At 32.8% G+C, this 15,457-nt stretch overlaps 4 protein-coding genes across 4 annotated transcripts; 2 read left to right on the top strand and 2 right to left on the bottom strand.

The window, feature by feature from the left end:
* Positions 814–3,559, top strand: LOC109327046 (rhodanese-like domain-containing protein 14, chloroplastic). The gene is made up of 6 exons (XM_019560029.1): positions 814–1,190; positions 1,283–1,329; positions 1,989–2,081; positions 2,192–2,330; positions 2,416–2,518; positions 3,236–3,559. Exons 1-6 carry the CDS (start codon positions 983–985, stop codon positions 3,348–3,350), a joined length of 705 nt encoding a protein of 234 aa, XP_019415574.1. The 5' UTR covers positions 814–982; the 3' UTR covers positions 3,351–3,559.
* Positions 3,721–5,500, bottom strand: LOC109327045 (AAA-ATPase At2g46620-like). Its single transcript, XM_019560028.1, has one exon. It carries the CDS (start codon positions 5,287–5,289, stop codon positions 3,802–3,804), a length of 1,488 nt encoding a protein of 495 aa, XP_019415573.1. The 5' UTR covers positions 5,290–5,500; the 3' UTR covers positions 3,721–3,801.
* LOC109326652 (rhodanese-like domain-containing protein 14, chloroplastic) lies at positions 10,432–13,177 on the top strand. The gene is made up of 6 exons (XM_019559376.1): positions 10,432–10,808; positions 10,901–10,947; positions 11,607–11,699; positions 11,810–11,948; positions 12,034–12,136; positions 12,854–13,177. The coding sequence occupies exons 1-6, from the start codon at positions 10,601–10,603 to the stop codon at positions 12,966–12,968; spliced, it is 705 nt and encodes a 234-aa protein (XP_019414921.1). The 5' UTR covers positions 10,432–10,600; the 3' UTR covers positions 12,969–13,177.
* LOC109326649 (AAA-ATPase At2g46620-like) lies at positions 13,339–15,221 on the bottom strand. Its single transcript, XM_019559373.1, has one exon. The coding sequence runs from the start codon at positions 14,905–14,907 to the stop codon at positions 13,420–13,422; it is 1,488 nt and encodes a 495-aa protein (XP_019414918.1). The 5' UTR covers positions 14,908–15,221; the 3' UTR covers positions 13,339–13,419.

Genomic DNA, 15,457 nt, shown 5'->3' with positions numbered 1-15,457 from the left:
AATTTTTTATATATAAAATATTATTATATTGTTTCCTTCTAATTTTGAAATTTATTTATACTCTTCTTCTCAAGACGATGATTTCTTTTTACCATTGATATTGACTAACATGCATTATTATAGTGATGATTTTATTGTTATTGTTTTGAGTTTGATATCACTATTTTTTTGTTGATCTATTAGTCGTTTAACATTATCTTTATTTAGAGATAAATTTTATTGACAAATAAAATTTAAGAGTTAATTAAGATGAAAAATAGTTTATAATGTCTAATTATAAAATTGATGGTTTTATGATTTTTTTCAATCTTTTCCCCTCTTTAATGAAGTTGAGTTTAAAAGATTGGAGACAACACTTAAATTTCAGACAACCAAAAAAAGAAGTTAAGCATGCAATTGCAAACTAAAGGAAGTTTTGTTGAGTTGTACGAATAAAAGAGATTTATTAGAAAAGTAGCAAATACCACATTACAATGCTTATGTTGAAAAAGAGAGACAGGGAGACTTATATTGGCAGACACTACTTTAGGAAAAGAGAGAATAAAAAAAAGAAAATAATATAGATTAATAGTGTAAGAATTTTATACACTGTCATTTTATTATCTATCATTCATTTTTAATTATAATCAATTATTCGAAAAAAATAATACAAATAAATGGTGAGTAGGTATAAATCAATCAAATGGATAAATACTAAAATCATAAAAAAGGAAGACAAAGTATGACAAAGAACCATATCCAAATAGTTAAGGACTCCTTAAATATGAACCACAAACTCAGATTCTCACTCATAAATATCCACAATGGACAGATTCTCATTCCAACATACTATCTAAAGTTCTCATCACTAGATAACAAAATAATCTAGCTACACTAATCCAAAGTACTTCCACTAATTTAACTATTTACTATTAGCTATAAAATTGTTGCCATCCCATATCAGATTTTTCTGTTTAAACTTGTGAGCTTAAAAGTTAAAATCATGGCAGCTTTTACTTCAATTGCACTACATTACACATCTACACCATCTTTACAGCACTTGGTACCTTCTTTAGAAGGTACACAATATCATAATTCATGTTGGTTGAGAGTGAGATCACACAAATCCATAGGTCAAAGATTACATTCACATAATATTACAAGAGGGCTAAAAATACAAAGTGCAGCTACTAAAGAAGCAAAATCACCAGGTACTTGTTGTTCTCTTTTGTCATAGTAATTTGAAGACATTATATATAGAAACTTAGTAAGTTCTTTTTTTGCTTTTACTTTGAGGGATTAGCTGAAGAAGAATGGAAGGTTAAGAGAGAAAAACTGCTGGAAAAAAGGGTACAACTCTTATTCTATCTCTGTCACATATGCTATCCCAATTGCATAAATATTCAACTATGAAAATTACTCAAACTTGAAAATGTCTTGTTAAGAATATGAAATTCAGGTCAATTTAGAATCATGGTTCAAAATATCAGATACACAAAGACAACTATGATCAGGTTTTTAAATTATAGTTACGGCCTAATGCAGCTTGATGCGATCCACCCGTGTTGTAGTTGCGGTGGCTAGTGCAACCAAGATGTTGCAGGAGATGTTGTGATGGCTGGGACTACCATGATTTTAAAACACTGGTTATCTAATAAGACACGGAGAGTGCCAAAGATCATAAAATGACAGAGGCAAGAATGGTAGATTTTTTATAAAGTAGATTAAAAAAAATGGAGTTAAATTTGTCTTAGAATCCATTGTTTCAATTCACTTCTACAGTTCTACATATCCACTCTTAGAATAGAACATTAGCTAACATATTGCTTTTATGAATAGTAGTAGTTTACCATAACACAGAGTATCACTAAAAATCATTTTGTTGTCTATATATTCATGGAATACAAGGCCAAAGTCTGTGTAAAATATAAGGGAATGTGATGTCACATTTCAATCACAAATCACATTAATAGTAGATATCTAAAGGGGTTTATGATATGGTAATGCAGGTAAGAAGTGTTGAAGCGAAAGAAGCTCTGCGTCTTCAGAAAGAAAATAACTTCGTGATTCTCGACGTAAGGCCTGAAGCAGAGTTCAAAGAGGTTAGTGAACATGTGTTAGAAGTCTGAGACATTCAGGCTGCACTTTTTCGTTGTATCTTTGATGCTTCTAATTTCCAACATTCGTCGTATAAGTTTTGCTATTAGTGCAGGCTCATCCTCCAGATGCTATCAATGTGCAAATATATAGGCTTATTAAAGAGTGGACAGCATGGGACATTGCAAGACGCGCTGCATTTGCATTCTTCGGTATTTTTGCTGGTACAGAAGAGAACCCTGAGTTCATCAAGAGTATGATAACTTTACTTAACTTTGCATTTCTTGAATTCATGCATTTGCTGAAAGACTAAAACTAAATATTTGATCATGATGGCAGTTGTTGAATCAAAACTAGATAAAAGTGCAAAGATAATAGTAGCTTGCTCATCAGGGGGTACAATGAAACCATCACAAAATCTGCCAGAAGGTCAACAATCAAGGTATTAAACTTGGTCATAGAATTTCTTATATATGCTATTAGGATATAGAAAAAGTTCCTTAAGTGAGCTTAAGTGTAAAGTTGAGCATAAGTGTAAAGTTCCTTTTAGAGTGTATAAAGATTTCAACTCACTGAATGAGGGTGGATAATACACTCACTTTCTCACCTTATACTCAAACTCACCATAAAAGAGTTTTATCTATTAGTATATTAATATATACCCAAAAATTGGTTGATAATGAAATTTATGAGATGTATCCATTTTGTAAGCATATATAAATATGGCAATTTTGAGGAAAACCTTGTGGATGTGTTTGTGCTTTGCACCCAGCGTAGGATTAGATTTTAGAGGATAGGTAAATGAGACTAATACTATCGTAAACAGTACTACAAAAAAGGGTTGCCCAATGCACGAGGTTCCAACTTAGTGGGGTCTAAGGAGGGTAGATATACATAGTCTTAGCTAAAATACAAAATAGAAGGTGCAAGTAATAGCTTGGACTGCATGGAAGTAAGATCAGAGAAAGTGATATGGTTATACCATTAGTAGATACCAACTATACCTTTGGTGTAATGTATAAATGTATTAGCTGTATTTTGTTGTATATCACATTTCCTAATCTATATACAAGGGAATGGTGCAATGTATTAGCTGTATTCTGTTGCATATCACTTTTACCCTTAATGCATTAATGGTAACATTTTGATACTTTCACAGGTCTCTTATAGCAGCTTATTTGCTGGTCCTTAATGGGTTCACCAATGTTTTCTATCTAGAGGGTGGTCTATCTGCATGGTTTAAAGAGGGTCTGCCAACTGTTTCTGAGGAGTGATGCTGGTGCCAAGAATGTTCTTGCCTACACCTAGTTTTGACCATAATGAGAATGCTGATAAGTGATTATATAGAATAGAATCAATGAATTTTTTTGATAACTTTCATCATTGAATTAATTAGGAAAATTAGTATGCAAGAATTGACAACAATATGGAATTCATTTGGGTAAGCTTAATGCATATCATTATTTTCCTGTGGTACAAACAACAAATAAAATTTACAAAGAAACTAACAAGATTGCTAAGTGAAGAAAAATAAAAACAATGTGATAATTGTTAGTGCCATCTACAACAACTTTACATTTATAGTTAGATTTTGAAGAGCAATGAAGAAAAAAATGGAAGGTTTGAGGCATGAAATACACTTATAACTCCGAAGCCTTCATTTTCATTTCTTTCTCATTCAGAATTCATTTCACAAACGAACCAAAAGAAAAATAATATTTAAATTCAATCCTTTTTATCGAACCAACCCGAGTTCCGTGAAGCTTCTTTCTCTATGGGCCCCGTATAATTGGACCCATCCTTTTTTCTACTTCCCAAACTAAAAAGCCCATACAATTTCTTGAACTCCCTCACGGTATGAACACTTTCTCTACAAATAACCGCAGCCGGTTCAGGCCTATCGTAACTGATCTGACCCGATCCTCTCCCATTCAACCTACCGTTAGATTGCACTTGTAAAGCTGCGATAACGGTTTTCAAGGCCCGACTGGGAGAGTTCCGGTTCGATATCATAATCTCACCAACTTCAGCCGGGCTGAGCCGAGGCCCGGTCTGAGAAAAAACCTCTTCCACTTGTGGAAAAAGCTTATGCTCCTTCAACCCTAAGTAACTGTTCGCTAAAATCTTGAACGTTGAGAAATCACATAATGGAAAGTGTATATGAACATCAACCCTACCAGGCCTTAAAACCGTTTCATCAACCTCATCTTTTGAACCGTTCATTGTGAAAACCATCACGCGTTCTTCTCCGCAACATGAAACGACACCGTCCATGAAATTCAACACGCTAGATATGCTGCCATTAACAGCCGTTGATTTCGATGATAATAAACGGTCGAGATCCTCGATCACGATCATTGACTTAGTCGTTGTTTGCATCAGAAGCGTTTTCCAATCAGAACCGTTCGTTACTTTCGAGTTGTCGATGTCGTAAACGTCGTAGTTTAGGAACTTCGCCATTGCTGCGATGAAACTTGATTTTCCGGTACCGGATGAACCGTAGAGAAGATAGCTTCGCTTCCAAACACGCCCTAATCGGTGATAGTAGTGTTTCGATTTCAGAAACTGTTCAAGATCAGATTTCACCTTGTTTTTCAATTCATTATCCATCACCACTGTTTCGAAGCTTGCTGGATGATTAAACGGCACCGACCGCCATCGCGAGGTTTCTCCGGCGCCGGTGTTAATAAACAGTTTGATTTCCTTCCGACGTTGTTCTATCTCGTCGGCTACTGAGAGAACGTGCTGGAAGTACTGTAAGAAAATCATGCGCTTGTCTCTCTTCTTTATCCGGAGCACAAGCGCGGCGGAATCGGAGTCGCCGCCGACGGTGGCGACGGCGTGTTTAACCCATCGGAGCTTTGCGCCGAGGAAGGTATCGTCGACGACTTGGTTTGCATCGAGTTGGAAGAAGATATCGGAGGGGTTGTCACCGGAGAAGAGGTTGGTGAAATCGGAATCCTGAACGGAATGGAGAGAATCGAGGTATGTGATGATTTTCCGGTAAAGTTGATTTTCCTGAAAATTTTGATTGTAGAGTGGGACTTTGAAGGATTGGTACACGTGGAAGCGGTTTTCAAAGGAGAACCACCATTTGTTAAGGATGTGAAGTGTTGAGGTTTTTCTGAAGGAACGAAGAATTAGGAAAGAGAAAACTAAGATGAAGAAAATTGAAGAGATCATAGAGGTGGCACTAAACAAAGACCAAAACATATTTGATTATTTGGTTGAATTTGAAAGATGAAATTATTATAAGCTAAGATGAGAAAAATGAATAATCACGCAAGTATATGGGTTGAATGTTGATGTTAATGAAGCTTTTGATGTATTATTCAACTTTGAAGAGGTCATTGATACCTAAGGTCAGTGCCTGCAAATTTAATACTTCAAAGAGATAATTATTATAATTGAACCGTGTGTTCTTCTTTGGGGTGTTTGATTTTCAAGATATTTGACCCTTAGCATTTCATTCTTCGCTGAAATTTCATATAATATTCTTATATCTGTTTTTTCTCTCTCTTTCTGTTGGCTGAAACAATTTTTATAGGTTTTTTATTACTTATTTTTGAGTTTTGTTGGCATATATTAAATTGTTAATAACAGAAGCAAAAAGAATTGTTAATAACTAATGATTGATGATGCATAATGATAGGTTGCTCATGTGATTTCAAAACCAAGGTGATACTTTACAGGGAATGACACCATTAGCAAGTTGTCTTAATCAACCAGGTACGTAATTTGTGGTAATATACCAACCATATATTATGTTCAATATTTTTTTTAAGATCAGTATTATGTTTTCTTTTAATTTTTCACTAGAGTGTCTAAGTGCGTGTTTGGTTACTTTTTTATGAACATACAATTGATGTTAAGTTCACAGTAGAGAATTACATATTATGTAACACAGTAGTTTTAATTGTTAAATTTATATCAGTTAGCTAGCCACTTAAGTTGGAATAATGGCCTAATGGAGTGGGTTGGAAACCAACTTCTCAAGCGTATAATGTGAGAAAAAATGTAAGCATTATAGTAGATCATTTAACGTTTATATTTAATTATCATTAGTTTTCTTAAATATAATTAATGTATATATTTACACATTGAGTGAACCACAATATTTATATATGAGTGAACCATAATACCATTAATATTTCAATAAACGAAGAGACACATAACCACTCAACCATTAATATTTCAACAACCAAGAAACGCATAACCACTCAACCATTAATATTTCAACAAACGAAGAGACGCATATAACTGCCACCATTAATATCTCAAACGTTTAAAAAGTAGTAAAAAATCAACAGTGCATAATTAAGCAAGTGTGGTTACTATGTCATCTTCAACGATACTTCAATAATTATGCGTTGTTGCATGTATTAACATCAACAATGTTTTCTATCAAATGCATTGTTAAACATAAATCATTCAAGTCAGCACTAATGTTGTTGATGTTCAACAGCGTTTTGTCAAGAATGCGTTGTTGAAGTTACACAAATTGTCAGCGCATGTTTTATTATGCGTTGTTGATGTTCTTCCACCTTATTTTCAACAGCGTCGTTCAAAATTACGTTGTTGAATGACTGATGTTTATTACGATATTTGGCATAGTGAAGGTATCATTTGACACATTGAGTTAGAGAAAAGATGTATACACTGACAGTGTATGAGTTTTATACACTATCAGTGTATTATCCACCATCATTTTCAATCATCATTGATTCTTTAAATAAAAAGTAGTCCAAATAAAAAAGAATAATATATCAGTTATGTATAAATCTTTACATTATTAGAACATAAATATTATAATTGAGTTATGTTTGTAATAGAGCTTTGGAATTGGAACTCTCAATTTCAATGATTTTGTTTGTTGTGCACATTAGAATATATTGGAACCAAGTCCAGTTCCACAGAATTAGAAAATAACAATTTTTATAACATTTTCAATTCTTTCTAAACTTAAAATTGCCTATTTCAAAAAGAAGAAAAAAGAAGTTAAAAAATATTATAATTATTATTCAGTATCTTTGTTGCATACTTCAACTGTATATCATTATTGTTGGAATCCTTCCTAATTGATGTGGAAGTAAGATCTATAATCCTTAGTAGATGAACCATTGAATATATTTAATGATAGATATTCTAAGGTCTTGGAATTATTCTTTGACTTTTAAGAACTTTGAAGTCTAACTTATAAAATTGGAGTAACATTTTTCAAAAGTATATTGAAAAGTATGACAACAATTAATTATCCAATATATCTTTATGATAAGTCTTCCTCTCATTCACTATATAGGAGGCTTGTGAGGAAGAGATGCAACCAGCAAGTGAGAAAGAACAACATAAACAGAAGTTGAGAGAGTTTATATTCACTTAGTATGATACTTGTATTCATAATAAGATATTAGAGAGAGTTTGTATTTCTATACTTTTTGGGTGAGATTGAGTGTTATTTTCTTAGTAGGAGAGAGTCAAATATTGTAATTCTACTTTTTATAGTGGGGATATTTTTTGGACTAGGTCCCGTGGTTGTTTCATTCTCACATTGAGGAGGTTTTTTCACATTAAAATTCTTGATGTTATTCTTCTACTCTTCTCTATTTTCTTTATTCACTTAGTCATTTCTGCAAGTACTCATTTTATATTATACAAAAGAGAGAAATTGATTTTAAATTTTCCAATAATTATTGTCAATGGAGGTAGAGACATTGGCAACACTTACACATCACCATCAATATATGTCTTGCACATGTATGTTTACTAGACTTTTGTACATACTAGACTTTTGTTTGATATATGGAAAGGTATTCCTCACAACTTTTTAACCAACTCATCTTTTTGATATGTATGATATCATTTGAAACAAATATCGAAAATATCGAATGTTATTTATAAGAATTGAACCCTTAATTTTCTGAAATTTGTTTAAAAATCTAATATAATATTATACCATTAAACTAAGACTTTATTGGTTGTTCACCGCTGCCTAAATATATATTCTTAAGAATACTAATAGCACATTCTTTACATTCTTGTTAGTGAAAGATATTTATAATTTAAATAAAAATACTCTTTTAGACACATTTTTTATTATTAGTAGAGTCAATATATATGACCTAAAATATCTCATGGATATATTTTGAAGAGATTATTGAAGAGAGTGTGTTGCTAGTATATGAATCAAAGAATATGTATTACTATGTACCCAAAAAAGAGTGTATTACTAGTATTTTTAACTTGAAAATTTAAAATTCTACTTGAATTGAAATTTAAAATAAATTTTGTACAATTTCAAATTTACCATTCAAGCCAACTAAAATCATAAATACATTTTCCTGTGGAGTTAAATAAATATAACGAGTTGTGATGTGTACGTGTGATTTATATTATATAATTACCCATACAGAAAAAAAAGAGAAATACAATTCTGTGCATGTACAATTTTATTATATTCTTTTAAGTGTAAGAGTTAAATGCAGAAATAACATTTTCATAAACGAATACAAAGGAAAAACATATTTTTACAAGAAACTGGAAAATTGTCTACTTAGGAAGAGCTATTAGCAAGGATGACTATGTTAAATGTTTGTTTAACTGGAGCGCAATGTTGAGCTTTAGCTTCTGAGTATTGATGCTATCTTTTCAATTGGCTCAATAAGGTGAAAGAGTGAAAGAAATAAGAGTTCTTTTAAACTATAGGGAGATAGACCAAGTTATCTTAAGGAAATTGCAGCTACTCTTGTAATAGAAGAATAACATCAAAATATGAGAAATAAATACATGCATTAATAGTTTACGAGTTTTTCATATTGTCATTGTATCATCTACCATAAATATGGTTATTTATAGGAGATAATCATGTTCAAATTAGATAAATCACTTCCGATAACAAAACTCCCCCTTCTTAATATTTAACACTTGTATTTATGTAAATATTCTATCCAATAGTAGTTATTTCTTAATGTTATGTCTAGAAGAAGGTTCAAAATGAAGCATGAATGCATTGGAGAATCTAAATAAAAGTTGGTATATTTCTTAGGTTTTCATAAATTTCTTTATATTGGAGAAGATAAATGAATGCATTTTACACTTAATAAAATCAATGTCCAACAATTCTTAACATAAAAGCTACTTGTTTATATTATTAAAGTAGACATAATTAGTTTGCTAGAATAGTTAATGGTGTAGCTTCGTCTCTTATAATAACTTCAAATCTACATAACCTTTATTAGGGTTTAAGTACTGCTTTCCTATCAACCAAAAAAATAATACAGCTTTCCTGATAAATGAATTGATTCTCTGTTGAAAAATTAATAACAATAACCTTTTTATTATGATAGGTCCATATATGTTTGAAATAATAAATACCTTTAATAATTTAGCTCAACTAATAACTTTAAGAGGATATATAACATAATCCATTTTCTGTTATCTTTATAACTTTCTTCCATAAAAGATAATCTTCAATTATTAAGAATGAAAAATCATGACTAATGTATTTTTTTAATTTTAGTTGTCATATTATTATTATGTGATTTTAATTTTTTATATATAAAATATTATTATATTGTTTCCTTCTAATTTTGAAATTTATTTATACTCTTCTTCTCAAGACGATGATTTCTTTTTACCATTGATATTGACTAACATGCATTATTATAGTGATGATTTTATTGTTATTGTTTTGAGTTTGATATCACTATTTTTTTGTTGATCTATTAGTCGTTTAACATTATCTTTATTTAGAGATAAATTTTATTGACAAATAAAATTTAAGAGTTAATTAAGATGAAAAATAGTTTATAATGTCTAATTATAAAATTGATGGTTTTATGATTTTTTTCAATCTTTTCCCCTCTTTAATGAAGTTGAGTTTAAAAGATTGGAGACAACACTTAAATTTCAGACAACCAAAAAAAGAAGTTAAGCATGCAATTGCAAACTAAAGGAAGTTTTGTTGAGTTGTACGAATAAAAGAGATTTATTAGAAAAGTAGCAAATACCACATTACAATGCTTATGTTGAAAAAGAGAGACAGGGAGACTTATATTGGCAGACACTACTTTAGGAAAAGAGAGAATAAAAAAAAGAAAATAATATAGATTAATAGTGTAAGAATTTTATACACTGTCATTTTATTATCTATCATTCATTTTTAATTATAATCAATTATTCGAAAAAAATAATACAAATAAATGGTGAGTAGGTATAAATCAATCAAATGGATAAATACTAAAATCATAAAAAAGGAAGACAAAGTATGACAAAGAACCATATCCAAATAGTTAAGGACTCCTTAAATATGAACCACAAACTCAGATTCTCACTCATAAATATCCACAATGGACAGATTCTCATTCCAACATACTATCTAAAGTTCTCATCACTAGATAACAAAATAATCTAGCTACACTAATCCAAAGTACTTCCACTAATTTAACTATTTACTATTAGCTATAAAATTGTTGCCATCCCATATCAGATTTTTCTGTTTAAACTTGTGAGCTTAAAAGTTAAAATCATGGCAGCTTTTACTTCAATTGCACTACATTACACATCTACACCATCTTTACAGCACTTGGTACCTTCTTTAGAAGGTACACAATATCATAATTCATGTTGGTTGAGAGTGAGATCACACAAATCCATAGGTCAAAGATTACATTCACATAATATTACAAGAGGGCTAAAAATACAAAGTGCAGCTACTAAAGAAGCAAAATCACCAGGTACTTGTTGTTCTCTTTTGTCATAGTAATTTGAAGACATTATATATAGAAACTTAGTAAGTTCTTTTTTTGCTTTTACTTTGAGGGATTAGCTGAAGAAGAATGGAAGGTTAAGAGAGAAAAACTGCTGGAAAAAAGGGTACAACTCTTATTCTATCTCTGTCACATATGCTATCCCAATTGCATAAATATTCAACTATGAAAATTACTCAAACTTGAAAATGTCTTGTTAAGAATATGAAATTCAGGTCAATTTAGAATCATGGTTCAAAATATCAGATACACAAAGACAACTATGATCAGGTTTTTAAATTATAGTTACGGCCTAATGCAGCTTGATGCGATCCACCCGTGTTGTAGTTGCGGTGGCTAGTGCAACCAAGATGTTGCAGGAGATGTTGTGATGGCTGGGACTACCATGATTTTAAAACACTGGTTATCTAATAAGACACGGAGAGTGCCAAAGATCATAAAATGACAGAGGCAAGAATGGTAGATTTTTTATAAAGTAGATTAAAAAAAATGGAGTTAAATTTGTCTTAGAATCCATTGTTTCAATTCACTTCTACAGTTCTACATATCCACTCTTAGAATAGAACATTAGCTAACATATTGCTTTTATGAATAGTAGTAGTTTACCATAACACAGAGTATCACTAAAAATCATTTTGTTGTCTATATATTCATGGAATACAAGGCCAAAGTCTGTGTAAAATATAAGGGAATGTGATGTCACATTTCAATCACAAATCACATTAATAGTAGATATCTAAAGGGGTTTATGATATGGTAATGCAGGTAAGAAGTGTTGAAGCGAAAGAAGCTCTGCGTCTTCAGAAAGAAAATAACTTCGTGATTCTCGACGTAAGGCCTGAAGCAGAGTTCAAAGAGGTTAGTGAACATGTGTTAGAAGTCTGAGACATTCAGGCTGCACTTTTTCGTTGTATCTTTGATGCTTCTAATTTCCAACATTCGTCGTATAAGTTTTGCTATTAGTGCAGGCTCATCCTCCAGATGCTATCAATGTGCAAATATATAGGCTTATTAAAGAGTGGACAGCATGGGACATTGCAAGACGCGCTGCATTTGCATTCTTCGGTATTTTTGCTGGTACAGAAGAGAACCCTGAGTTCATCAAGAGTATGATAACTTTACTTAACTTTGCATTTCTTGAATTCATGCATTTGCTGAAAGACTAAAACTAAATATTTGATCATGATGGCAGTTGTTGAATCAAAACTAGATAAAAGTGCAAAGATAATAGTAGCTTGCTCATCAGGGGGTACAATGAAACCATCACAAAATCTGCCAGAAGGTCAACAATCAAGGTATTAAACTTGGTCATAGAATTTCTTATATATGCTATTAGGATATAGAAAAAGTTCCTTAAGTGAGCTTAAGTGTAAAGTTGAGCATAAGTGTAAAGTTCCTTTTAGAGTGTATAAAGATTTCAACTCACTGAATGAGGGTGGATAATACACTCACTTTCTCACCTTATACTCAAACTCACCATAAAAGAGTTTTATCTATTAGTATATTAATATATACCCAAAAATTGGTTGATAATGAAATTTATGAGATGTATCCATTTTGTAAGCATATATAAATATGGCAATTTTGAGGAAAACCTTGTGGATGTGTTTGTGCTTTGCACCCAGCGTAGGATTAGATTTTAGAGGATAGGTAAATGAGACTAATACTATCGTAAACAGTACTACAAAAAAGGGTTGCCCAATGCACGAGGTTCCAACTTAGTGGGGTCTAAGGAGGGTAGATATACATAGTCTTAGCTAAAATACAAAATAGAAGGTGCAAGTAATAGCTTGGACTGCATGGAAGTAAGATCAGAGAAAGTGATATGGTTATACCATTAGTAGATACCAACTATACCTTTGGTGTAATGTATAAATGTATTAGCTGTATTTTGTTGTATATCACATTTCCTAATCTATATACAAGGGAATGGTGCAATGTATTAGCTGTATTCTGTTGCATATCACTTTTACCCTTAATGCATTAATGGTAACATTTTGATACTTTCACAGGTCTCTTATAGCAGCTTATTTGCTGGTCCTTAATGGGTTCACCAATGTTTTCTATCTAGAGGGTGGTCTATCTGCATGGTTTAAAGAGGGTCTGCCAACTGTTTCTGAGGAGTGATGCTGGTGCCAAGAATGTTCTTGCCTACACCTAGTTTTGACCATAATGAGAATGCTGATAAGTGATTATATAGAATAGAATCAATGAATTTTTTTGATAACTTTCATCATTGAATTAATTAGGAAAATTAGTATGCAAGAATTGACAACAATATGGAATTCATTTGGGTAAGCTTAATGCATATCATTATTTTCCTGTGGTACAAACAACAAATAAAATTTACAAAGAAACTAACAAGATTGCTAAGTGAAGAAAAATAAAAACAATGTGATAATTGTTAGTGCCATCTACAACAACTTTACATTTATAGTTAGATTTTGAAGAGCAATGAAGAAAAAAATGGAAGGTTTGAGGCATGAAATACACTTATAACTCCGAAGCCTTCATTTTCATTTCTTTCTCATTCAGAATTCATTTCACAAACGAACCAAAAGAAAAATAATATTTAAATTCAATCCTTTTTATCGAACCAACCCGAGTTCCGTGAAGCTTCTTTCTCTATGGGCCCCGTATAATTGGACCCATCCTTTTTTCTACTTCCCAAACTAAAAAGCCCATACAATTTCTTGAACTCCCTCACGGTATGAACACTTTCTCTACAAATAACCGCAGCCGGTTCAGGCCTATCGTAACTGATCTGACCCGATCCTCTCCCATTCAACCTACCGTTAGATTGCACTTGTAAAGCTGCGATAACGGTTTTCAAGGCCCGACTGGGAGAGTTCCGGTTCGATATCATAATCTCACCAACTTCAGCCGGGCTGAGCCGAGGCCCGGTCTGAGAAAAAACCTCTTCCACTTGTGGAAAAAGCTTATGCTCCTTCAACCCTAAGTAACTGTTCGCTAAAATCTTGAACGTTGAGAAATCACATAATGGAAAGTGTATATGAACATCAACCCTACCAGGCCTTAAAACCGTTTCATCAACCTCATCTTTTGAACCGTTCATTGTGAAAACCATCACGCGTTCTTCTCCGCAACATGAAACGACACCGTCCATGAAATTCAACACGCTAGATATGCTGCCATTAACAGCCGTTGATTTCGATGATAATAAACGGTCGAGATCCTCGATCACGATCATTGACTTAGTCGTTGTTTGCATCAGAAGCGTTTTCCAATCAGAACCGTTCGTTACTTTCGAGTTGTCGATGTCGTAAACGTCGTAGTTTAGGAACTTCGCCATTGCTGCGATGAAACTTGATTTTCCGGTACCGGATGAACCGTAGAGAAGATAGCTTCGCTTCCAAACACGCCCTAATCGGTGATAGTAGTGTTTCGATTTCAGAAACTGTTCAAGATCAGATTTCACCTTGTTTTTCAATTCATTATCCATCACCACTGTTTCGAAGCTTGCTGGATGATTAAACGGCACCGACCGCCATCGCGAGGTTTCTCCGGCGCCGGTGTTAATAAACAGTTTGATTTCCTTCCGACGTTGTTCTATCTCGTCGGCTACTGAGAGAACGTGCTGGAAGTACTGTAAGAAAATCATGCGCTTGTCTCTCTTCTTTATCCGGAGCACAAGCGCGGCGGAATCGGAGTCGCCGCCGACGGTGGCGACGGCGTGTTTAACCCATCGGAGCTTTGCGCCGAGGAAGGTATCGTCGACGACTTGGTTTGCATCGAGTTGGAAGAAGATATCGGAGGGGTTGTCACCGGAGAAGAGGTTGGTGAAATCGGAATCCTGAACGGAATGGAGAGAATCGAGGTATGTGATGATTTTCCGGTAAAGTTGATTTTCCTGAAAATTTTGATTGTAGAGTGGGACTTTGAAGGATTGGTACACGTGGAAGCGGTTTTCAAAGGAGAACCACCATTTGTTAAGGATGTGAAGTGTTGAGGTTTTTCTGAAGGAACGAAGAATTAGGAAAGAGAAAACTAAGATGAAGAAAATTGAAGAGATCATAGAGGTGGCACTAAACAAAGACCAAAACATATTTGATTATTTGGTTGAATTTGAAAGATGAAATTATTATAAGCTAAGATGAGAAAAATGAATAATCACGCAAGTATATGGGTTGAATGTTGATGTTAATGAAGCTTTTGATGTATTATTCAACTTTGAAGAGGTCATTGATACCTAAGGTCAGTGCCTGCAAATTTAATACTTCAAAGAGATAATTATTATAATTGAACCGTGTGTTCTTCTTTGGGGTGTTTGATTTTCAAGATATTTGACCCTTAGCATTTCATTCTTCGCTGAAATTTCATATAATATTCTTATATCTGTTTTTTCTCTCTCTTTCTGTTGGCTGAAACAATTTTTATAGGTTTTTTATTACTTATTTTTGAGTTTTGTTGGCATATATTAAATTGTTAATAACAGAAGCAAAAAGAATTGTTAATAACTAATGATTGATGATGCATAATGATAGGTTGCTCATGTGATTTCAAAACCAAGGTGATACTTTACAGGGAATGACACCATTAGCAAGTTGTCTTAATCAACCAGGTACGTAATTTGTGGTAATATACCAACCATATAT

Source organism: Lupinus angustifolius, chromosome LG14 (assembly GCF_001865875.1).
Source record: "Lupinus angustifolius cultivar Tanjil chromosome LG14, LupAngTanjil_v1.0, whole genome shotgun sequence".
In the NCBI taxonomy this organism is placed as follows: domain Eukaryota; kingdom Viridiplantae; phylum Streptophyta; class Magnoliopsida; order Fabales; family Fabaceae; genus Lupinus; species Lupinus angustifolius.
This window is presented reverse-complemented; position numbering and strand designations above follow the sequence as displayed.